At 37.5% G+C, this 26,307-nt stretch overlaps 1 protein-coding gene across 1 annotated transcript in view; it reads right to left on the bottom strand.

The window, feature by feature from the left end:
* Nucleotides 1–1,390: 1,390 nt before the first annotated feature.
* The window catches only part of PRKAR2B (protein kinase cAMP-dependent type II regulatory subunit beta), a gene marked incomplete at both ends in the record, with an annotated part of 93,714 nt that continues 68,797 nt past the window's right edge, over nt 1,391–26,307 (bottom strand). The window contains 9 exons of the mRNA XM_082498506.1: nt 1,391–1,524; nt 2,975–3,113; nt 3,285–3,350; nt 4,115–4,189; nt 4,759–4,860; nt 6,032–6,185; nt 9,435–9,541; nt 21,612–21,695; nt 22,829–22,881. Coding sequence (XP_082354632.1) covers nt 1,391–1,524; nt 2,975–3,113; nt 3,285–3,350; nt 4,115–4,189; nt 4,759–4,860; nt 6,032–6,185; nt 9,435–9,541; nt 21,612–21,695; nt 22,829–22,881 — 914 coding nt within the window. The remainder of the gene's footprint in view (nt 1,525–2,974; nt 3,114–3,284; nt 3,351–4,114; nt 4,190–4,758; nt 4,861–6,031; nt 6,186–9,434; nt 9,542–21,611; nt 21,696–22,828; nt 22,882–26,307) is intronic.

Genomic DNA, 26,307 nt, shown 5'->3' with positions numbered 1-26,307 from the left:
GTGCACTAGCTTTCCAAGTACATCCACAGATAGGTCAATAAGCAGTATTAAAATTGGACTGTGCCTGAAATTTCCAGTCACAGACCCTTGTAAGCAACGAGCCTTGTGCTCCTAATTAAGATTATATTCTCTCTCCTCAGTCTCAGAAGGTATCCCATGCTATTATGGCTAAAAAGATATTATTTTATGATGATCTACAGGTTTTTGAAAGCAGGGCAGGTTAGCTTTAACAATGACATACTTTCCAGACTTGGGCAAAGCTTTTCAAGTATTGATCTTTCTAATTAAAAATATTTTTGTACTTCCTGATAGGGATTTTTCAAGGACAAGCTTAGTTTAGCATGCTTTCGATATCAATGACTTCACTAATTGAATTTGGTTTTTGATAGCTAAGATTAGACTGCAAGAAGAGAGATATACAGAGATCATTTCATTTGAAATAGGTAGAAGATTTAACAGATAAAAAAGGTGAGATCTAAAAAAACCCTAACTAGATAACAAGCATAGATAGAGAAGACAAAATGCATAAATATAAAACAAGGGAGAAGGAAAACAATATCGGTTATGTATGATTAGGTAGAACACGACAATGACCTATGCCTTTGCTTTTAAAGCTTTAAGGTTAATTTGTCAGCTGTTCTCACTCTAGACTGTACAGAATACATGTAACTAATAAAAAATGCAGTTTATTGCAAAAATATACAAGTCCTCTAAATTGCATAAGATATTACAATGTCGTGCTGAAACATGACATATTAAACAAAGAGGACTTTAAAACAAATTACAAAATGTTAAAAATCAAGATTTGGGTCATGAGCGTTACACAAAATGCATTGTCATGCTTTATCTTACAATTAGTCTGTGATTCACTACATCTGTGATAAATGCAACATAAAATCATGACAACCGTAATAGTCAGAAAGTAGTATCTACTTTATATCTTCTGTATTAATACATATAAACACTTTGTGTGCACTAATACTTTCAACATATCACATTCAAACTAACAGTCTTTCCAGAAAAGTTGTAACCTTTTTAAAGAACAGAAGCTGGTTTAACAAGTTCATCGCATGTGGGTTTTTTGAAATCTACTCTTTAAGGAAATGCTGTGTTAAAGGACTTGATTTTCAAAGGTGCTGTGCTACTGCGCACCATCTTAATGCCAGATGGAACCGTCAATGCTAAGCAGTTTCAAAAATCAAGCCCACAATTTATTAAATTCCCGATTTATTTACTAGTATTTCCACTGTAATAAGTCCCCAAAAATACCTCCAAACCCACTCTTAAAATCACAGAAAATGCTTGGCATCTATAGGAAGAGAGACAATTTCTTAGTGGACAGTGGACTAACCACTACTGTGCTATATTCTCGTAACAGATCTTGTTGCTCCTATGCACTCGGATCGGCAATGTCCATGTTTGTTCCAAACAGAGCAACTAGCTGCTCTTCATAGTTTGCAATGTTCCTTTTCAGAATTTCCATACAAGGTCCCAAAAGCCTTTCAAATGCCTGCACATCCATAACTAAGACAAAAGGGGAGAGAAAGAAGAAAGAAAATAACATGTTTGTCTTGGTGTTTATGACATTCCAATGTAAAATATTAAATAATAATAGAAGAGCTACTACCAAGGCATATACTTTGCACAGAAAAGAACCACTTACCGTAGCAAAATCAAGATCAACCAACACATTGCCATCTTGAAACTTCATGAATAAACTTAGAATTTGCTGCATTTCTTATTTTGAAAATATTTTCATACTAAGATTTACGTCAGCCAAGAGCTGCCAAAGACGACTGGAGGGGCCTGGATTCCTCCACAGAATACAGTTTTGAGACGCTTGAGATTTCAAAAAACATCACATCCTTTGCTGATGTTGTTGGCTGCATCTGGGGTCTAATTTAGCATATGTCCTTGCTACTTTTACTCGCTTCCACCCACAGTGGAAATTGCAATAGATACTTATTTCCCAGCAAACACGCAAAAATTTAGAGACAGTAATTCACATGCAGTGCCAATGCGTAGCCAACCAGAATATTTTCGTTACCTGATCATATAATGTTATCCTCTATAGTTCTAGCCAACAGGCCAGGGAGGAAATTTCATACGCCAACCAGCTTCCAACCTGATGGCTTGTAGTGTCTTGGCTCCCAAGAAAAGTTCAAGGTCTCTGCTATTTGGGAAGTGCCAGAGATCTTAGTGACTGACCTATACTGGGTAATGACGCTCTTCCTCACCACTGTCTCTTATCTTTCCTCTTGATCATCTTTGATCTTTATTGCCTGATCACCTCTGTGTGTTTGGAGACAGGGATTTTAAAAAATAGTACCATTATAAGTAAGTGAGAAACTTTTTGGTTACTGGCTTGGTAATCAAACTGTCATTTAAGAATGCCAAATCTGTCTTTGCAGTTTACAGGTTTTCCATAATTAGATACAACTATTTAGGAGCTAAGCATTAGACCATGAAAAGCAATGGATGTGAAGGGTTGCCTATGAGCACAACTCCTATGGTCTTTGCTTTTCCTGTGCCTGAGGCTACAGCGTGATGGAATGATTAAACTAACAGTTGGTGAAGACAAAGAATGACATGGTGATAAAACAGGACAGGATTTTTCTTGGATGAGAGTCAGTCTACTGAGAAAAGACTTTCTGCAGAGTATTAGACATTTATCTGATAGCTATAAATGGTTCGTAAAAATATTCTCTGTACTGTCCTGAAAGAATTTTTACTTCCATGCGATCAGAGAAACATTGAAGAATTTGTGTTTAACACCAGTTATAAATTGCAAATAATTTTTACAGACAAATAATGTAAATAGGAATGGACAGTAATAGATGATGTACTTAAGCATTCTTATTTGGGTAAATGTAATTAAATCTTACATTCTGGAGGAAGACAGAGTTCATGATAAAAACAACCAGATAGATTATGGATCATTTTATATTAGATATGAAATATTATTGAGCAATACCTAAACATTTGACAGTGCCAAGAGCAAATGCAGAAGCAGCTCGTGGTTTGTTAGTTACAAGAGCGAGTTCTCCAAAATATTGTCCTCTTGAGCATCGAGCTATTTCAACTGCTCCATTCTCTTCTACATCTTGTTTACCCTGAAATATCAGGTAAAAAAGAAAGAGAAAGGAAGAGAGAGAATGAGAGCGATATCTGCTGAATGCGGTATTGTATAAGCAAAATTAGTAACAATGGTAGCATTACTGTTTAACACTTGGAATACATCAGGATTTAAAAAAAATAAAATTCTGATTTTCAGGGATGTTTACCTTCCTTGTCATTATAATCCTTACTTCTCCAGATTCCACAATGAAGAAGGAATCAGCTGAGTCACCCTGTAGAAAGAGAAAAAAATAAACTGAGTAAAGGAAATGTGAAATTTCTTTTTTAGTTTTATGGTAACATTAAAATATTTGCAGCCAGTGCCTTGAAACTCATCTTTTTGATAACTGTTGCAAAAGAAATAACTTTTAATGTGAAAACCATACTCAAGGCACACAATAATCAAAACATCTCTACAGAAGTGACAGCAGGACCTTTTCAGGGAAAGACATAGGTGACTGTACCTTATACAAAAAGCAGAGAAAAACAATGTTATGGAAGATTTTAGGATCCTTCCTCCTGTTTCTCCAGCTTTGTACTCCTTCCAAATTAGTTTGCTTACAGAGTTTCCAGTATAAAAAGCCTCTAAGGGCTATCTGATACCTAATAATTATTTTGGGGCAAGACAATCTCAGTTGCCTACCCTGAAGAGTTTACTTCTGCATTCTTCTTCAAAAGATTATCGTACTTTAACAACAAAAACAAGGTAAGTCTTCAGTTCTCCTTTTTGCAAGCCATCATTCTTTTATATAGTTTGAATTTCTAAGTATACTAAAAATGTTGACTTCTTTATTCATACCAACAGAGGGATGTTTTTCAAAGTACCATAAGTGAAAAATTAGCTTCTGAAACAAATTAATCACCTCTCTTAGATGCAAGATTGTTTTTGTTTTGTTTGACAAAGAAAATCATAGTTTAAAAGCACGCATTGTCTATAGATAACATGATAATTTTTACCTATTGGAAAAGAAAAACTAAAACTAGAAATAAACTGTACCTGAGCAATGATTTGTTCTCCATCTTTGTACACTTTGGTGCCAATCACATCAACCACTTTTAAACGCTCAGATACCTTCATTTAAAAAAAGAAAATGTAAGAAATATGTGGTTAACATTACAATATTATATTTAGAAAGCTCTTTCATTTTCTTTTCATGAATCTTTGCACAGAATAGTGTATCTCTATTTTCCTGTTTGACAATCATTAGAAAAAAAGGAGAACTGCTGAGTAATGTTCCAGAGGGTATATTATAGTCTTAACAGCTAGATGTTTTGTCAGAACTTCAATTTTTTAAGTAGTCTATATATCCCAAGTCTTAAAAAATATTTTCAGAAAAGCATGCATTTAAAAATACAGCTATTGAATGAAAATATTTTGAAATTCCCTAAGTCCTTGTTTAATTTCATTGGCTAATATCTAGTAAAATTAAGCTTAAGAAAATGAAGGTAAAGGATAAAAAAAAAGGTGTTGGTTTTTTTTTAAATACAGTATTAACAATAGTTCTTTATCCTGAAAATTTAGAAATATCAAAACTACGGTCTTTCTCAAAAATATTGTTGAGAAAATTTTCATTCTGCAAAAGCAAAATCTTATCAGGTACCTCTGATACTGCCACTAAAATAATGCAGTAGAAATCTTACTTCTAAAGATTTAAGGAATGGCAACGACTCAATAAAACTTTCATACATTCTTCTCTTTTTGGCATTATTTTTTACAATGATTCTTCGGAACGTTACCCTGTCCTGTAAACACAAAGAGAAAAAGAGAGTTTATTAACAGAAAATACTTTAGAAATGGCTGAATATGTTCAAATCACCCAAGTTTAGTCACTCAATGTAGCCGTCAAACTAGCTGGCTAGTCATACAGTCAGTTGAGAAAGATTCCTCTAGAGGTCAATCAAGATTCACGTTGTGAAAAGCTTCTCTGCGCCCCTCGGTAGAGAATAGAGTTTACCTTAAACAGGTTAGCTACACAATGAACGCCGAGTAGGTAATTTAAGATATTTAAGAAATCCTCAATATTTAAATATTTCATTTACAAAGGTCCCATACATATTGATACGTACTCAAAGAGGTTTTTATATTATACAAACAAAACAAAAATACATGGGTCTGGGTCAGAGTCCACTTTCTGCTGCTGCTGCAGCAGAACAAGACTCGCTGCTGCGCTAAATTCCTTAGGATTTGGCAATCCAAGTGAGGCAGACAGATGGAAAAACTACATGTATGCTGTATTCTTGTCTTAACTCTATATGACTGTGTCCTCGTGACAGACAGAGGTGAAATGCTTTGCAAGCCTTCACAGCTACAGGTGGGACTTGCTGGCCAATACAACCCAATCTAATTTAAAAACATTCTTATAGTGTCCTAAACTTTGCCAGGATCCCAAAAGTCATATGGATTGAGTTGGTGACAAACCATGTGTTTTGGTTTCAACAGGAAAAATTTATCTTAGAATCAGTCATTAGATTCATATGTACATCTTGAAGATGGCTATCCCGGTTTTACTGGTTTTGTAAATTCTATTACTGTTGTCAAAGAACCAGATAGTATAACACTGGTAAATAGCCTCATATTTGAACTTTACTCTGGAACCGAAAGCATTTCCTATGAAAATGCGGAAAAACATTTTATATATGTGTTTAAAGTAATTGTCAAGTGGTTTGCAATTTGGGAAATTATCATTAAAATAGAATAAAAAAATGATTTTTTAAAGAACTCAGTGTTTTCTTAAGCCTCAGGTTTGCTTCTGCAGATCTGGAAAAAGACAGTACTATGTAAGGAGTTCTCAGAAGTTTTAAAATTAAACTTTCTGAAATTATATTTTTTTTATGCTGATAGAGCATATCAGTGCAATTTATATACAATATTTTAAACAAATAAATAATATATTAGAACAAGCATTTCACTTACCAAACCCCAGATGGCACCAGGAGAGGTAGCTATAATTGTAGCTGCTCTGGGTGTGTTGTACATTAAGGCCAACTCACCAAAACTTCCTCGGTTATCATAGGTTCCAACACACCTCCCAACACCATCGCATTTTACATAGATATCATATGTACCTCTGTTAATAAAATATATAAATACAGCGAGTAGAATCCAGTCCTGTTCTTTGCTAAGTAGTCTCTCACTCTAATTTTTTATACCATGAATTCCAAAGATACATCATTTGAAGTATACGTTCACTTGTTTAAATGATATTAAACAACTTGCACCAACATTTCAATCACTTCCATAAATAATAGAAGTAGTTAATTTTCAAAGGATAAGACAGGGTTATTAGTTTTTACATTAACTCAGTTCAAAGATAGACTGGATTTGCAGTAACCTATTGATCACCAGAACTGTATTAAAAATAAAGATCAAACTTAGTATCCATTTCTTAATTTCCTTTTAAACACACTAAATACAAATGTAGCAAGTCTTTGCAAAAATCACCATGGTATGATCGTTAAAAATATAATACATATATTACATATAAACATAAGTTATTTATCATTTAAAATATTTTAAAGTAGCAATCATAGAATCATAGAATTGTCTAGGTTGGAAGAGACCCTTGGGATCATCGAGTCCAACCATCTACCCTACTCTACAAAGTTCTCCCCTACACCATATCCCCCAACACCACATCTAAATGTCTCTTAAACACATCCAGGGATGGTGACTCAACACCCTCCCTGGACAGACTATTCCAATGCCCAACCACTCTTTCTGTGAAAAATTCTTTCCTAATGTTCAGTCTAAATCTACTCTGTTGGAGCTTGAAGCCATTCCCTCTTGTTCTGTCATTAATTACCTGTGAGAAGAGACCAGCACCAACCTCTCTACAGTGTCCTTTCAAATAGTTGTAGAGAGTGATGAGGTCTCCTCTCAGCCTCCTCCTCCTCAAACTAAACAGTCCCAGCTCCTTCAACTGCTCTTCATATGATTTGTTTGCTACGCCCTTCACCGGCTTCGTTGCCCTCCTCTGCACTCGCTCCAGCACCTCAATATCTCTCTTGTATTGAGGTGCCCAAAACTCAATACTCGATGACACAATACTCGAGGTGTGGCCTCACCAGTGCTGAGTAGAGGGGCACAATCACCTCCCTACTTCTGCTGGCCACGCTATTTCCAATACGAGCCAGGATGCCGTTGGCTTTCTTGGCCACCTGGGCACACTGCTGGCTCATATTCAGCCGCTTGTCAATTAGAACCCCCAGGTCTCTTTCTGCCAGGCAGCTTTCCAGCCACACCTCCCCAAGCCTGTAGCGCTGCATGGCTTGGGCTATTGTGGCCCAAGTGCAAGACCTGGCACTTGCCCTTGTTGAAACTCATACCACTGATGTTGGCCCAATGATCCAATCTATCTAAGTCTCTCTGTAGAGCTTCCCTATCCTCCCGGGAATCAACACTCCTGCTTAACTTGGTGTCATCTGCAAACTTGCTGATGATACACCCTATGTCCTTATCAAGATCATCAATAAAGACGTTGAACAGAAATGGTCCCAACACTGAGCCCTGAGGCACGCCACTTGTGACCAGCCGCCAGCTGGATTTAAATCCATTGAGCACCACTCTTTAAGACCTTCCAGTTAGCCAGTGCTTGATCCAGCACTTATAATCCATTATATTAATTTATAATGTAATGATTAGAGGAGACACAGGAAAAAGAATGTAAATATACGAAAAGCAAAATAAGATTATGAAACAAAGAGGTCATATATTTATCTAATATAATGTGGATTTCTTCTCCCCATCATTAAATTAATAACTTTTTTCTTTTGGGAAAGCAGTAAAATCTGTTATCTTCTAAAACATGACACAGCCATCCCCATTGATGCTGAGCCATCATTTTGTTCAGTGCAGAATATTTGTATGGCACTTGTTGATAAATCATGTGAATTTAATGCAAAAATCTGTACAATGATTTTATTGATAAGGGGCTTAGAGGTGATTCACTGTACCTAAAAACTGCAAGGCTGACAGAATACTGTGAAGTCCCTGCAGCTTTTTGGATAAGAGATGACAAACACTAACCCACAAAGCTGAAAAACACTGACTCTTTAGCAAAGAATCCTGACGCATTTCTACAATGTTCTGATTAAATATTTCAGTTGGAAGGAACCTACAGTGATTCTCTAGTCCAACTGCCTGACCACTTCAGGGCTGACCAAAAGTTAAAGCATGTTATTAAGGGCATTGTCCAAATGCCTCTTAAACACTGACGGGCTCGGGGCATCGACCACCTCTCTAAGAAGCCTGTTCCAGTGTTTGACCACCCTCTTGGTAAAGAAATGCTTCCTAATGTCCAGTCTAAACCTCACCCGACGCAGCTTTGAGCCATTCCCACACGTCCTATCACTGGATACCAGGGAGAAGAGATCAGCACCTCCATCTCTGCTTCTCCTCCTCGGGAAGCTGTAGAGAGCAATGTGGTTACCCCTCAGCCTCCTCTTCTCCAAACTAGCCAAGCCCAAAGTCCTTAGCCACTCCTCATAGGACATTCATTCCAGCCCTTTCCCCAGCTTTGGTGTGGTCCTCTGGACACATTCAAGGACCCTCACATCCTTCTCAAATTGTGGAGCCCAGAACTGCACACAGTACTCAAGGTGGGGCCACAGCAACACTGAATACAGCAGGATCATCACCCCTTTTGACCACCTGGTTATGCTGATCTACACTGACCAAACCCCTTTGCATTTCTTTTAGACTTCTAGCATAGCGTTTCTTTCAAACGCTCTCAGAAATCACTGTGTTAGCTTAAAACTAAAGGTACAAATAAGAAGAGGTGTTTTGGGACAGCCTTGCTGGAGCCTGTGCCAACAGACTAGTGAAAGATGCCAAGGTAAATGGCTCTTGTTAGCTCACTGGATTCAACAGTAACCAATATCTAGGATTTTACTTAGCTGCTTTTTCCAGTACAGATCTGCAAATGAAGAGTAGTGACTTAGCTACTCGAGGTCTAATAATATTCACATGAATGAGAAAGTCTACAGATAGTATTGAAATCCAGTAAGATTTCAAATATTAAGCTGCAAAGCTTTTCCCTTTGTGTTAGATCTCTTTCCACGTGAAAAGAAAACAACAAACCAGTCTTTGGGATCTAGCAATACATAAAGAGGACAGGGACATATTTCCATATGAAAAATCTGCCTCCTTTCAAAAAACACTCTCTATAGCTCAGACAGAGCTGTACTGGTTCACATGCATTTATTCTTTCTCCCATGCAAACATACATAAGAGTTAAATACAAGTATGTGGAGAAATTAATTTTTTTCAATGGACTTTTGCATAATACTTTGTGCTATACTAAGACACAGTGATTTACCTATCAATGACATAGAAGTTGTCACCATCATCCCCTTGATCAATGACATGTTCCCCTCCTTCAACCAGCTTTTCAAACATCGCATCCAACACCTGAGACATCTGTTCCTATTTAAAAGAACAAAAAGACAAGAAATTATCATCTGTTTTCAAAAATTTTACTCTTCAAATTAACTGTTCAGCCTCCCAGATACACAGATAAAGCTTAGAGACATAAAAGTGTTTGTGCTACGGAAACGTATGGATCAAACAGAAAGAAAGCTTTATTTAGTATTCAGTGTTAGCTTTTTTCTCTTCCAGTGTTCAGAGCCCTGCTTCCCTTCTTGTCCCTGCAATCCATAGATCTTGTCTGCAATATAAATTGCTCGTGAGCATCCAAAGATAGAATTTCACCCTTCATAACTGCGTAACATTATACAGTTAAAAGAAAAAAACTGTATCCCTTACTGCAAAAAACACATTTACATGGCTTGGTCTTTAGAAATATTTTACACTATTAACAGTTTCAAAATTATTTTAACGTATTCTGAAAATCTAAATTATACAATGCCTGCAAAATGTTGGGATGGATGTAACCACAAAGGTCTGCAGTGCTTTGGCTGAGTAAGGAAATACTGGACTCCTTGAGAAGTAGGAATTTACACATGGCTATAAAATGACTTCATTAATTTGAATGGAATACAAATGTTTAGAGAGAAATGTTAACAGATTAACAAAATGCCAACATCTGAATTATGACTGTCTAATAACAACAACAAATCACTAATTACATAATTTGTCTTGTTTGGTGTAAATCTGCTAAAACTTTACTATTCACATAAAAACCCCAAACACAGCTCATTATGGATTAACAATATGAGTCCTAAAAACATAACTTAACAATTCAAATTTTATTTTCAGTTTATCCAGCAATATGTCTAAAATTCTGACAATAAACACAAAAGTATCCTCTTTTTGAAACTTGTTAAGTATGTACCATGCTGGAAAAAGCAGGTTTTAGTGAAAACCACAGTAAAAAAAAGCCTGTGGATTTTGATCCCTACGCATTTTACAGTGGCCCAATTAATAGCACTTCCAGCCACTGAAAAATGGCATTTGCCTTTCCAAACACGACTAGCCTAAGCCAGTCCTCTAGAGTCCTTCTGCAGCCCACAGACAGAGATAACCACACTAGATAGCTCAGAATCATTCTCTAGAGATTCCCCTTTCTTCCCTCTGATGATAAAGAGATCTGCTGTAACTCACAATTACGCACTTGATTTTTAGACAGACAAAATTAGGTGGAATGAATTCCATCCTTATCCCGTTTAATTTCTTCACTTACTCAAAGCTTTTAAAAATATCTGTGCCATGTTATCCAAGCCTATCTAAAAAATGGAAGTTAAATACAATTTTACTACACAGAGTTCATCGTGTGTGGGCACAAAGAACAACAAAATGGCAGCATCCATCCTCAGTACAGCTGATCATGGTAAAATACAGTAAGACATCATGCAGCCTACCTAAGCCAGCAAGGAATAATTTAACTATGTCTCTATTCAGTGCTTTTTTTAGTATAGACAGGTATGCATTTGCAAAAAGAGGGATCATTTTACTACCACTGAATGCATTATAGTTCATTTCAGAGAAAGAGAAAAGTGTGTGAGCACCATTGGAAGAGACTGAAAATTAGGTACAGGAGTTGCCTTTTAAAAACTTTCATGCTTACATTCATGGGTAGTATTACTTCAGTCTTTTCAGTTTTCCCTATGTAAATTTAAAGGAACTCCTACAGAATCTGCAAAACTGACCTAATGTCAGTTAGTTGGCTAAAGCATTTGAAGAAGCCCATTCCCTTCCCCTTGCATTATATCTGAATTGGCAAAGGTGCTTCCCAGCCAAGAGCCCTCGGCTGCCGTTTGGATACAAGTAAGAACATGCAGAATGCTCCACGCCTTATGGGAGGGTAGGGGGTAAACGTTATCCTCTAAATGCAAACAATGCAAGAAAAATGTATTGTATGGACCCTGATCCTTGGAAATTAAAATACTCCCACGACAGCTTGAAAAAAAGAATAAACTAAAAAGATAGTTATTTGCAGTACTGAAGGAATAATATATACAGTTATAATCTTTATTCAGCGTGCTTCATCTCAGATTCCATGTTAGAACATTTTCAATCTCATAATTATGAATCAAGCTCACACAACTTTTCTGGTAGGTAAACCTATGACATTTTTAGACAACCAAGTAGAATTCACAAACACAGTTCCCTTTCAAAAAAGTTTTAAACACTGGAAGTTTTGTAACACATTGGAGAGCTAAATACCTGTCTGTTATCTGCTGAACTATTACATGTGTGGTTTAACTTAAAAATAACAAGCAACTAACTTAAAGACAACTAGTCCCTTTCCCAAAACTTTCTATGTAACGTAAAGATCGAGCAGACTGCAATAACCAAACCAAGCATGTGGGTTTTGCTTTTACTCTGAGAATAACAGAAGTTGCTTGCCCAGCTTGCTGCTACGTGCATCCTCTTCGTTCCCTGCCAAACTGAGTCTCAATTTACTGGCACCCTCCACAGTTACTTTGAAAGGATAAAGATGGGCACTTCTAGAATTAAAAAGTAGGTCTGTTATCATACACAAAATCAATTCTGGTATTTTGTAAAATAGTACAGTCTGAAAACTCTTCATTCTTAAAGCAGTTCTAGTTTAAAAAACACATATAAAATAGAAACAGGAAGAGTTTTTTTATATCAGTGTTTGTAAATTTGCTATATGTAATGCTGCAGCAATCTGGTAATCCATATTCTAAAGAATGATGCTTTATAAACATGATAAATTTTTATAAAGAATTTCAAGTATTAAACATATGTTGTGCAATCTTTGTGACCTGCTAAAATTTCATTCTCTTAATCCAGCTTTTTTCAAATATAATAGAGCATTTATTTTTCTTAAGGGTAATGCATTCCACAAATATAAAGTACCAAATTGAAAGTTTAAATTATTTGAAATTTGATTGTTCAGATAATGGTTATTTACACATTTGGATTAATACACACAATAGTTGTGTTTTGTTTTTTTTTTTTTATTCTAAACTGTGCAGCAGGTAAATGCTTCAAGAAGGGAACATTTTTGAGTAAATTATGGGAACCTTGCCATAGAAAGCACACTTTGATCACCATCCTGTGTGATACAGAAAACATTTTTACTTCCTTAAAAGCAAGGAAGCTGAATGGGAAATCAGGTTTTCTGAAAGATACATTCACAATACAAACTAAATTAACGTACGAAGATTTTCTTTATGAAGATATTTTCTTTTTTTGAAGCCCAGTTACTGCATTTCTCTCAAAAGTCTTTCTAACAATTGGACTTTAATGACAGGGCACGATTTCACAAAATAATTTACTAGACACGTGAATAAACACACCATAGTTACAGCCATCATTACTGTCTCAATCACCTTTGCTTTCAAGTGTGGATTTAACTGCTGGGAAGCAGGAGTGCAAAGAAGCACCAGCTCCTTTACCAGCATCAGCCAGAATGATATCCTCTCATATCACCTAAAGTGGAGATGACGTGGTTTTCTTCCCCTCTCTTACTTAGACCAAGATGGTACCTACCTCGGTTTTATACCAGCTTAAACAAACTGTGCTAGTCAAGTTCTGCATTTTTAGATCAGTCAGAATCCGAGACTACAACTATGAAGCACAAACAGGACCAGGGAACAGACTCAAGCACTGACATGGTATAGTCTGGGCTGGTCTGCTCTCACTGCAATTGTGCCAACTATCACTCCTCCTGGCAGACCCTGGCTTGGAGGAATGCTTGAGCCAGGGCTTCTTCCCAGTAAAGATAAAACCACCCTGGTTAGTTGCTTGGTTTGGTGGGGTTAGGAGGAGAGGAAGGTTCAAGAAAGTGTGTATGTCATGCTGCATTGCATGGTCTCAGGGACAGAGAATGTCCTCTGATCCAGTTTGTGATTGCTGATTACTGAACTGAATAAAGGTGACAAGACTGGAAAATTTCAAAATAATCTACTGCAGCCAGTCAAACTCTGCCTTTGGGCATCCTTCTTAACTTCCTGACAAACAAAATCTGTGTCTCTAGTCAATCAAATGACATTTTCCCTGAAATTAAAGCCTTTAAAATACTGAACTAAGGAAACATTTAATATGAAGGGCATGTGACTATGACTGATAACTAGTAAAATAAAGTTAGCAGGTATTCTTAGCTCTTTAGTCCCCAAACATGTAAATTTACTCCACAACCTCTCTGGGCGGCAACCTGTTCCAGTATTTGACCACCCTCACAGTAAAAAAGGCTTTTCTTAAACAGATTTTTTTTGTATTTCAGTTTGTGAGTGTTGTGCCTTATCCTGTCACAGCACCACTTGAGAGCAAGTCTGGTCAACAGATTGGTGCCTCCATCTGCTGTAGAGAGGCACTCATGTCTCTTCAGTGGACCCTTGAAAGATGCTGCCAAGCTCCTGTTTATCCTGTCTAATGCTACACAGTCCTTCTGCAGTTCCTTCACCTAGCAGCTCAGCAGTCTGACCACAGCACATCTCCCACAGGTGAAGCCACCATTGCCCCACAGCCTTCAGGAGAGACACCTGCCACTCTCAGCAGCCTGAGACAGCCACGGCCACATTCTGTCTATGGATCTGGGTTGAAACATTTAGATATGCCATGGCTGGCTGGTCCAGCTGGTGCTGGGGAGCAGTCCCTGTGGCCCATCATTACTGTCGTTGCACCAACTCTAGCAGTCCCACACTATCTTGCACACTATTTCCAGTTCCCCTTCAAACTCCCATTGGCAAAAACTACCTCAACTGCAAAGTCTCTCCTCATTTGCTGCCTTTGCTGTCCTTTGCGAGCTCTCTCTTGATGGCAGTTACAGAGATGCTCATCATCAGCACTTCACTAGGAGCCTGATGCTCTCTGACTGTCTTCATTGCTAAGTATTCTAAACACTTCAGACTTGTGGCAAAAAGTAGTTGCCCCATCTTCCCCTTTATCCCAGAGTGGCCACATGAACCTCTAGCACAGAAACAGAACTTTAATGTCAAAAAATACTTCTGGTAGTTATCATGGAGCCTATGAACAGCATAGCACCTAAGCAGAGGTTTTATGAATCATTTTGTTAGTTAAGAAACGTTTTACTGTGCCTAAAGTGAAACTGAGATACCAGGTACCTTTATGAATCTAGGCCTGTGGTGATACCCATGCGTAAGTAAGGTGTGTGCAAGCTGCATGCATTGCTATTTCATATCCGAAATGTACAAAATTGTGTGCGTGTTTACAACCAGTTACAAACAAAAGTCATAACATGAGATGCAGAAGAACAAAGCCCCAGACAGCAACAATAACTGGTTTACCAAGGACAACCCCCTGGAACAGTGTCTGATTCCATCCTTCTTGCCAGGTCAAGTGAAAAACTGCAAATAATCACAAACAGCTCTCCTAACATATACTTTGTATCCCATAAAGTACTGTTCTCCACACATGTTGCATTATTCTAAAATAGTATGTTTGCCTCCATTTCTTTCAAGTCAACAAAATAAACATCTCAAGACAATTCCTTGGGAAAAAATCAGTTAGATAATGGACACTGAGTATAATTAAATCTGCATTTTATTTAGTATACATTTCACACAGATTAAAAATCCAGTCACTTGCATGTCCTTGCAAGACAGTTTTTGACTCATTCAGCAGAGCTGGCAGACCATGACGTTTCCTTCCCAAATGCCAATAGGTCTTTTAACGGCCAGACTACCAAGCGATTTGCTACCTCCGTGCCAGGTACACGTCTTCTTAATATCAGTTTATAGATTTACTGTGAGCCATTCTGTCAAGGAAAAATAACAAAGTTCTCCATACTAAACTCAACCATTCTAAGACACTGAGACTTCCGAGAAGCATCGATGTTTGAATTGTCGATACAAATGTTTATTGTCTGACAAAGTGCTACCCACTCTGAATCAATGAAGGCACTGCAGATGAAATGGAAAGCAGGACACAATCATCACCAAAAGTCATGACAATAACAAATGTAAAAAGTAAGTTCTGAAAAACATCCTTCCCCATTATTTAAGAAAAGGTATTCAGGACACAGAAAGCACAGCTACATTTGCACAATTAAAATTATGTGGCTTCTGAAAGCAAACCAAGACAATCTTATTCTGGCATTTGACAGGAGTTGGTAAGCTCCAACAACTATTAAACTGGACACAGTAAGTTCCAATGATGATATGTTCAGATTGTATATACTTTGGGAATTTCACCAAAGGAAAGAGGAGTGTGCTGCTGAAGTGCTCCCTGGTAGCCAGGAAATCTGAGTTAATTTCCCTTTTAGATCCAAGACATCCCACACAACATAAGCAGGCATCACATTGCCTTGCACTTCAGTACAATAGTAGTAACAAGACTTGCCTATCTCATATGACTTGTAAAAATTATAATGTTCTGAGACCCAACCATAAGACTATCATATGAACAAAGTGAATCCTCAGTTATTCCATTGCCCCAAGCAGAGATCATAAGCCACTTTATTGTTTAGCCCTACAACCATTTTACTAAAATGAGCCCAAGTTAAAACAGCCAACATCCTGTTGGCCAACTTATCCTCACTTTGAGGAATATGAAATATCAACAAATTAATGCTCAGCATGACATTAAGAGGGAAATGAAGCAGACAGAATACCAGTATAGCAAGAAAAAATCCAACAAAACAAGCAGAGATTGAAAAAGCCAGCAAAACATAGGCAGGGAAACCATGGGAAGAAAAGGAGTTCTTAATCAACAAGTCAGGACCTTAGAGAGGAAGAGTAAATTACAGAATTCATGTCTCGAGCTCTCCGCATTTGTTTTTCAGAACAAAACCCTGTACATATACTCCCCTGGAACGCTGATATAAATGTTAGCAGCACTATCGATCCAATTCAAAATGTTTAGCTCCCTTGTGTAACGTTCACTTGTAAACCAATCAAAAGGCATTTATTTCTTCACTATTAAAGAATCTAATTTATATTTTGAGGTATAATCAATATTTCTGAGCATTAATATTCTGCTTGAGAATTTACCTTAACCTTCCTCCACCTAGTTATCTGTTAAGTTAGTACTCTGTCTCTCACATATCACGTACATGCCCATCAATCAGGCTCAGTAACACTTTTTACATTTTGTAACTAGCCCCTCTCAGCTAGCTGGCTGACTTTTTAGCAGTTTGCTAAAAAAAAAACAAACAGCAAAAATAAATGAAATTCTTTAATTCTTTAATTTTACCTTAGGGAAAAAAAAAAGAGAGGATTAAGTCCAGTACTATTTGTTTGGGAACCCCTTAGTTTGCAAAGAGTTTTGTGATATCTAGGAGGGCAGAGTATTAACATGGTCAGGCATTCTGGGCTCTCTCTTACATATATGTATTCCTGTTAATTCACCAAAAGTTTTAAGAACATAAAAGCATTATGAGACTCTTCTGTTAGTAGCACTTTTCAAGGAATGCTTGGCCTTAGGTGTAGGAGTCCACTATTCATAAAATACAGTTGCATTATGCTTGCTTTCATCTTCCTTCAAGTTAATAAATTGTAATTGATTAATCAATATTTGTGTTCTCTTATAATAATTCCCCAGGTGCATGAGTGGCACTATGCCCAGAAATTGCTCTTGCATATTTGTAAATAATATCTATAATTTATTACCTTTTAGAAAAGGGTCAAGACCTATTTGAAATATTCTCTACAAGCATTAGCAGGGCAAAGCTCTCCAAAATAAAATTTCCCTGAAAGACAACAGATGATCTAACACCGCTTGTGAATTTTTGCAAAAGAAAGGACTCAAGCTTTGAAAGGGTGCAGCACAGCTCGGATGTCAGCAGACCCTTGAGCCACCCTGTTACTCTGATAATAGGTTAATCGGGTTTTTTAACAGCTGGCCTAGGGGCCACAACAGCCAAACCAAATAGTCTGTTGTTAATCAGCCCCAGCAAAGTTTCCTCTTAAAAGACAAAACCAAAAGAATAACTTCTCTGAATTGCATCGTAAAACGGAATTGTAGAAGGCTGCATTGGCCACTGGATGAGCTGCTGCTGTTATTCCTCCCAGTAATAAAGCAGTTGTTAGGCTGAACAGAGACAAATTCCAGTAATATTGACTTGGGGATCGTCCTCAGTAATGGCCCAAGGCACCTGGCCATCATCTTGGAGGGGAAACAGGGCACGCAGCTTCTGATTCCGCTGCCAGTAACCTCCAGCATCTGGAGAACGAAGGAGAAGGCATGGTAACATGCTTTCGGCATGCATGTAGAGCAAGCAGCCTGGCACACCATGGCAATCCCAGGAGAACAAAAGTAATACTAGGGTCTGTGGCAATGGTGTGGCAGGCAATTGAGATGAACAATAAATAATACTGTGCTCTATAGGAAGAGGTTTTCTGGGAAGAAGACCAGGAAGAGGTGCTTTAGAAGAGGAACGGGTGAATCTAGCATAGGTTAGATTAATAGTGTGGGGAGAGGAAAACAAACACCTGAATGCATGTTTCTCTCTTTTAATTCGCTCATCCACACAGTTTTGCTCCTGGAATTTCTCTTGATTCTTTCCTGATCTGGTCCTCTAAAAAGTAGCCAAAGAGCTCTGCAAAATACTCTTTCCCTCATCTTGTTGTACATACATGTTTCAATCCATATTCTTCAAGTAATTTTTTCAATACTGTTACGCACTAGCTAAAACTGACATTGAGTGACAGCAACCAGATGGGAAGCAATTAAGCCCCCAGAAAGGCAAAAAAAATGCTATCATATCCATTTTTAAAAGTACTTTTTATTTAAGGGAGTTAACTCAGGAGTGCCTTGCTGAACTGACATTAGTTGACCAGTCACATCCTCATCAATCCACAAAGTTGAAGAAAGTTTCAAGAAAATTCAAGTAACTTCATAGACTTTAAGGAATTTATAAGATTTGCCCTTTAAAACATAGAGTGCTGCTCAGGGAATTGTACCAGAGCTGGTGTTCCTTCATAATATGCTAAATTTTCAGTCAGAGCCAATATGTAAAATATTGATATTTATAAATACTTCTCCATAAGTTTACCGACCTGATATTTAAACACCGCTATCAAGTAAATGCAGGCTCAAGAGTGTTGTGTGTGTCTTTCGGAAGTCCCAAGTTGTCTCAAAGTCTGAAGGTTATCTTTTTCTCCCCTCTCATTTTGTCTCACATTCAAATGGTTCCGCTGTTTTTTACTTTTATGTGAAAGCTCGTCTGTTCAGATGAACTCTTTAATTAAAATGCTGAGCAGCACTGTAAGTTACCTCCTAACTGCTGCAACTCCTCCTCCTGCTTTAATGATACCCTTATCTTCTCTTTCCACTCAAATTAAAACACAGTGTGTTAGATAAAGTTTTAAGAAAATGTGGACTCCATTTAGCATCATGTACTGAATGCAATTCTGATCATTCCTTAGGACATGTTGTTATACTGTATTTTAGAGCGGTACCCTATCTAGGAATGGTGCTTGACACCTTGCTAAAATTCATCAGGGAAAAGCCATTAAGAACTTTAATTGTCTCTTCCCCTCTAACTCACTGACCTCTGAAACAATGTTTTTCATACAGAGAACTATAGCAGGAAGAGGCTGAAGTTCAATGCAAGAAAAAAACAGTGGGAGTGGGAGATGCTATCAATATACACCTTGACTTTTGTTCCAGAGATTTTAGCTTTAGCAGCTGAAGATATTATCTCTCTCCAAGATGAAGTTTTTCTCTAATACACCAGAGAGCAAACTGCAGCAGCTGGCACCACATGCACTTGTGCTGCAGGGTGGAGAGGCAGAGGTGAGGAAGAGAGCTGGGATAGGAATGTTTAAATTACTGCAACTACAGTCGCAGGGCTCTTGAGTCACTGCCTAGCAGCAGAATAAGAAGGAGGAGTGGGAGAAATCCCCTGGAGATTACAGATCTTGGCTCCACGGAAGAAGCAAGCCAGACTGAAGAACACTACATTTAAATACCCTTGCTCTGAGCTCTGAAGATCAGAGGTCGGTAGATTACCAGTGCCTTGTATGAGTAAAGTTATTATAATGAAAAACTCCTTTACAAAAATTATCTTATTCAACTATTCCGAATGCTGTCTGTGAAGGATTTAAAGCAGAAGGAAGTGCTCTTAATCCACTGGACAATCTGAGCAAAGGGTAAACAAGACTTGAGAGACCCCAAGAGCGGATTCAAGGCTTTGGATTGCAGAGCTCCACAAGGGGAGGACTCAGCTAAGAAGTCTTCTGCTAAACACCTGGAACAGACTGTGGGAACTATCCACAATTACAAGTAACTGATTCAGAAGCAAAAAGAAAAGAAGTTCAAAACATCAAGGGAATATGGTATTGAGACAGCAGCACGGTCCTGAGTGAACCTCCACAAACAGGGGAAGTAATCCCTCAATATTCCTTGGAAAACTTACATCAAGTGCCCACACTGGAACAGTTTAATGCTCTACATCTACACATCACAATATAGCTGATACAAAGCCAATAGATCCCTGTCCTGCAGACCAAGTGGTTGATGTCTATTTAGACAGGAGATCTAGTTCTCACTGGAAAGCAAAGTGGATCTCATCCAGACAATTGGTACTATAAGCATTGATACTACCAAGAAACCGTAGACCCAGAATCAGGAAAGTAGTAGCTCAAAATTAACATCACAGCAGATTCTAGGAGCACATGATAATCCACTGGGTCACAGGGCTCATAAGAGGGAAATGCTCACACTGACCAAGAGGGGTCTGCCAAAATGCCACTGGCAGGCTAATGTAACGATGGTCCAGCCAAGTGGAAGGCAGGAACACAGCAACAATACGGAAAATATATAGTAAAGCAATTTCACATCCAGAGCAGATGCCCACAAACCACTTTGTGTCCCTGAAGTTATGCAGAAAAATAATTCAGGAGTGGAGGGGGCAAAAGTCTGGGTGACTTTAGCTTGAACCAGTATAGTGGAACAGCTAATTAACTACCCAGTGAACAGACAGCATGAGGGAGTGAGTTAGGAAATCTTCTGTGTCAGGATCCCTAGTGTCTCAAGAATGCACACATATTAGCACTTACATTGAGGCTCTTGATGCCCTCCTATAGCTCTAACTCCAGGGTTTTGCAAAGCTGTGGGTCTGTGGCTGACTGCTCCCCAGGGCCTCTCTGGCAACAGATACCCAGGGTCAGGACTCAGCTTTTGTGCAGACAAAATCAGGAGCTGGAAACCCGCAGCATGAATTAACCTGCATTCCCTGTAACAGCATCTGACTTCCAAACAGAGCTACAGGCTGGTCTTTCCATTAGCTCCCTCTTGAATCAAATTTAAATCTTTTTGTTCTCCTGCTTAAAACTCTACATAATTATTTCCCTTTCCCTCATGCTTCTTCCCCTGACAGCACTGAATCAATTCTCTTGAGAAAGAGTGAGGTGTGAGTCATCTGAACCTCAGTATGCAGGTTTTGATTGATACATTCACCTTTTCCCTTAAACAACCCTGTGCTTTTTTATAGCATTATCACCTTTGCCTGATCCAGATCACTCATTCACTGCACTTAAGCTTTCTTAAAAGCCCATAATTGTTTTTATAGGCAATAGAAGGAAATTACCTCCACAGAAAAAAAAAATACCTATAGCATTTTTATGGTATCTGTATTAAGTGAAATAATAAAGTAAATATCTTCCTATTTCCCTTCTGTTTCCCTGTATTTCATAACTTGCTTGTTCAATTAAATCTATAGCCATACTGTAGGCTTTGGGGGTAATTTTAGGTTTTGGTGGAGCACTCAGCACACTTTCAGATAATAAAAAGTAACTAGTAGGAACAACTTAAACGTTGTTGTTAACTGATGAGTTTATATACATCAATGTATAGCAAGAAGAGTTAAGATAAGAAAATAAAATACTTTACAATCATATTAATGTGTATATTCATATTATTAATGAATCTTGAAGTACATGTTAATGTACTTCAAGACTATCATTCATGATAGCGAACAAAAGGCTCCCATATAGAGAGACTTATCAGTTGTAAAAATGGCATTTCTGGAGTTTACAAAATGGTCAAGAAAGCATATGTAAGAGCTTACAAAAGTCAGATCTGTAAAATTCTGTTGAAAAGTTCAAGAGAATCAATTCTTAGCAGCACTGTTAAATGTTGTTCATTACAAAGAAACTCTTACCGGATCTAGGTTCTTAAAAAGAAGAATGTCCTTGCACGCCTCCTGCAGTCTGTTTCTTTGATCATCTGTTTTAGGGTGAATAATCTGAGGGATATAATAGAAAAACCTTTAAAGTGGTTATCAAATAGCGGCACTAGCTGAAGGATTGACCCAATTCAGCTAAGCATTTTACACAGTATTTTGGCCGTGCTTCATAACACTTTCATTTCTAAACCTTCAGGATTTGAATAAACACTCAATGATAACATTGTATCACCATAGCATTAGCAAATGAAGCACTGCTGTATTCAAGCTAGCAAGATCTTCAGATTTCTAGAATCCAGTTCATTTCTGCAACGTGTATACCTTTATCAACTATTGCTGCATAAACACTACTCTACTACTCTCTAGTCATATATGGAGCATCCATGTTTTATAAAAAGCATCACTGTTACATTTAGCCATTTGCCATGACTACTTCCCAAAGAATATTTTGTGAAATAGTATCTATGTTAAATTTATATCAGACGTTTCACAGAGTAAACAACAGACTTGACAGTATCCAAGTGAGCCAGAGATTCACTAAATTACCGATGTCTGGTTAATGTGAGTGTCAATCAAGTTATTTATTCAACTCATATGCTTAAAAAGGTATGCTAGGTTTCAAAGCTGTGATATTATAGAATAACCTTTGTGACAGTTTTACAAGCCAGAAATTAGGCAGAATACAAACATTTTAACTTGTCTTAAATGTCATACTTAAGCTATTTCATATTAAAAAGCTAAGTAAATACCTTTAAAAGGGTGACATAAGTAAAAGAAATAAATATAGTTCATTAGCTATTGCATTGTACATTTGAGAATCTTAGTGATTTTATAATTTACCTTTTTTCTGCTTTATGAAAAATATTAGAATATTGAGGAAACTACTGCAAGATTATGAGGACACCAAACAAGTACTTTTAGGAGCAGGTGCTCTCTGGGCAAATACAATTGCCCAGAAATGTTTCCTTAATAGACAATGTATCAGAGGTGTGGTAATTTAGCATAATTACTCACATCAGGTCCTATGTGGGTGACTATTACAGAGAATTTTTAAATGAAAACCCCACAGATTATTGAAATATATTATAATAAGAATGCTTTGGGAAGGAATCGTAATGCTGGTTACGTTTTTCTTCCCAAATTTAATGCCTGAGAACTGAAAAAATAAGTATTTGACTCAAAGCACTAAATACCCTAGATTCTGCATCGTCCTCTTCCTCATCAGGATTGTAAGCTTCTGCACACACTGAAATAATAAAAAAAAAAGTATACTCTTAATTCAAAGTACAATACGGTTTCATAAGATTTACAGAACAGAAAATGCATTGTGTGGCACAGTAATAATACATAGTCATGTAACACACTCAATAGAGAATCAGAGAAGATACTGCTGATAGGGTCCAGAGCAGGTCATCTCCAAACTGCCAGTGAAAAAAAGCTACACCTGTATCATTTTTGGACATGGTTTTTTTTCTGTGTTTTAAAAGATCTCAAATATACTTAGAAACATCTCATCTAACAAGTGCTAAGTGATCTTACTTACTATCAGAATTTTTTTTTTTATGTCTAAACTAATTCTTTCTTGTTCGAATTTATGCTATCCATACTGGATGCAGAGATCAGATCATTCCCTTCATCCGTGTAAGTTCAACATAGTTTGTGGTTGGTTTTTTTTGTTTGTTTGTTTGGTTGGTTGGGATTTGTTGTTGTTGTTTTATATACTGGAAAACTTTTCTCTCCTACCTATCTTTTACTTTCTAGGGTAAATAAATCTGGTTCTTCAATTTTTTCCTTGGAAGTCATGTTTTTCAAATCTGTAACTATCCTTATTGCCATTCTCTGAACTCTCTCCAATTAGCCCTATTTTTTATCAGTGTGATGCCCAAAACTGGACCCAGTATTTGAACTGAGCAAAATACTGATTACAACAGATTATTAATCCATACATTTTGCAGGCTATATGTCTTTTTCATTCAGCCATACCTTTTTCACAACAGCTTGATTATGTTTATTCATGTAATATTAATTACTTACAGATTGTTATCAAAATCCACTGCTTAACCAGCTGTCCTGTGCCCTGTACACAGCTATTCTGCCCAAGTGTAGTACCATGCACTTAATCCTTTTAAATATTACCTTATTCCCTAAACCATTTCTCCAGTGTGTCAAAATAATTTTCAATTCTAATCCTGTTCTCCGGCATCCTTCCCATCCATTCTCAACTTTGTGACAACTGCAAATTTAACAAGCATGCTCTCTAATACATAACCCAGATTATTACTGAAAAAAAAACAGAATAGTGTCTAAAATAAACTCTTGTGGAATACACATGGTAGTGAAACAGCAGTAGCTGCTTGGGGGTTACCTTATCCAACCGGTTTTGCAGCTATATTGCATGCAACTTACATTAAGACACTGCTTGATGTTCCCTAGCTTGTTTATAGGGCCGTCTTGTGAGACAGCATTCAGAAGTTTCTTCAAGTGAAAATGTAGGACATCTGTTCCTTTTCTTTTATTCACAAGTTTTAATCTCTTTTTATAGGTTATTAGATACTTCCAACAAGACCATGCTGATTGCTGTTTGTTGCTTTCCTCCACGTACTTAGAAAATATTTGAATATTTGTCTGTAATTTCTTTAGAAGCAAAAATTATTTGTAAATTTGTGATAGGCCTCTTCCCCCCACCTTTTTAAACATCAGTTTTTCTATTTTTCTGTTTTTTTTTTCACACGCTCTCATTTCTCAATGGTAATTGCTAACAGAGCTGAGACTGATTTAGCCAATTCTTCCAATTTCCAAGTATAGCGTGTCTCAGGCACAGCTAGCCTGGGAACACCTAACACAGTAAGTACTCTCTGATTTGTCCTTTATTCTAGGCCGAGTTTTCCATATGCTTTTAATACCACTGGTGAAGACTGACATGCTTCTGTTAAGCAGTAGAGCAACACTTTCCTGGAACATGTTCTTAGCAGAAATATACTTCCAGAACAATTTCTGTTACTACCCATGTTCTTTCATGTACACAGCCTTTTCTTGCTCACATTTTTTGGCCTTGGCTTCTTTGATTATTTCTTCTTCTCTATCTCTTTTGCTATTCTTGTGCCCTTGTTCTGAAAAATCCAAACTAGTTTTAGTTTTCTACATGGTTCCTTCTCATGCTTGATATAAATAAGGTGCTTATATTTCAGAAAGGTGCTTTTTGTCCTTATCCTGTGCTGTCTCAATTTGCATTTTTTCTCTTTGTATTTTTTCTTTGAGGAACAACCAATTCCTTTAACTTCTTTTCTCCAGACTCATTTCCAAAGAGATTATGCCCACAGTCCTCTCATATCCCTTTGAAACCTGTTGTTCTGATTATTTTACTCAACATCTTTTCCTTCCTGAAATACGTGAGCTCTGTCATCCCAGGGTAATTCGCACTCAAGCTGCCTTTTCTCTCCCTATTCTCCCTTAGAGTTGGTATCAAATAGAATAGCTTCCCCTTCAATTCCTTTTCCCACTATCTCAAAATTTGGTCATAAGTGCATTGCAAAACATGTTGGGCAGTTGGTATTCTGCTTTATTAGTTTCCAAAAGATGACTGATTAATTAAAATCTCCCATCATCACCACCGCCTGTACTCTGCCAATAAAAATCCCCACCTTCCTGATCTGGTCTGTGCAAGGCCTGCATAACAATGGAGCCCCTTTCAGTATGACTCATGGACCATCAGTATGTCCAACTCCCTCTACCACTGGCTCACAGCAGAAGTGTCTGAACATGATATACAATAGCAACAGCCTCTTCCTCCTCCCTGTCCTACCACCACGTCTTTGCTATACTAGTTCAGTCACACAGTTGCTCATGGATTAAGATTTCAAGTCCTCTTGTTCATATTTCCTATATTATCATACAAACGACTTCTAAAGTAGTGACCAGGTAGACCCATGAAGTTCCTTCTTACCCCATCCAATTAAGATGATTTCATGGCAAACCATATCATTGCACATATTATGCAGAGCCCCAAAGGAAGTCTTGGTCCTCACTGTATCAAACACCCAGCAAACACTAAAATGCCAACTTCATAAAACTTGGTATCTTCAAAAACTTAAAGAAATTTGATACAAGTCCCTCTGGAACTGACTGAAAGTTTCCTACCAAGTTTACTAGGAACTGGATTTGGTCCCAAATAATTACAAATGCCCATAAAAGGAAGTCTGCAATCTTTTGAACTATAATATTTAACCTAAACAAAATGTTCCTACCGACTGTATTATGGTACTATAGTTACTTCAATCTTGCCTGAAATAAACTTTAGGGGATTTTATTTAAATAGCAACAATAATAACATGCCAAGTAACCACCACAAGCCATCATAATGTAAATCACTACTTTGTTTCAGCTGGTATCAGCCTCTGTGCCCTAGTGCACGTATGTGTACATGGGAGTCAACAAATCTGTACAGGGTGCTGCTGGGTGTATGAATAGTCTGTCTCAACCCGAACTACAGTTATATCCTGTCCTTACCGCTGATAAAACCTTTACATGAAAGCATTTATACAAAACAGAATTTAATAGCTTTGATATTGTTATCCCAAAATTGACAGGTCTCAGAGAGCCGGACTGAACATTGCAGTCTTCTAGACCACGCAAAAGAAACCGAATTTAGCCTCATCCATGCCTACCCTGAATT

Source organism: Vanellus vanellus, assembly GCF_965231255.1.
Source record: "Vanellus vanellus genome assembly, chromosome: 1".
Lineage (NCBI taxonomy): Eukaryota > Metazoa > Chordata > Aves > Charadriiformes > Charadriidae > Vanellus > Vanellus vanellus.
Note: the sequence above shows the minus strand (reverse complement) of the source record. Positions and strands in the feature narration are given on the sequence as shown.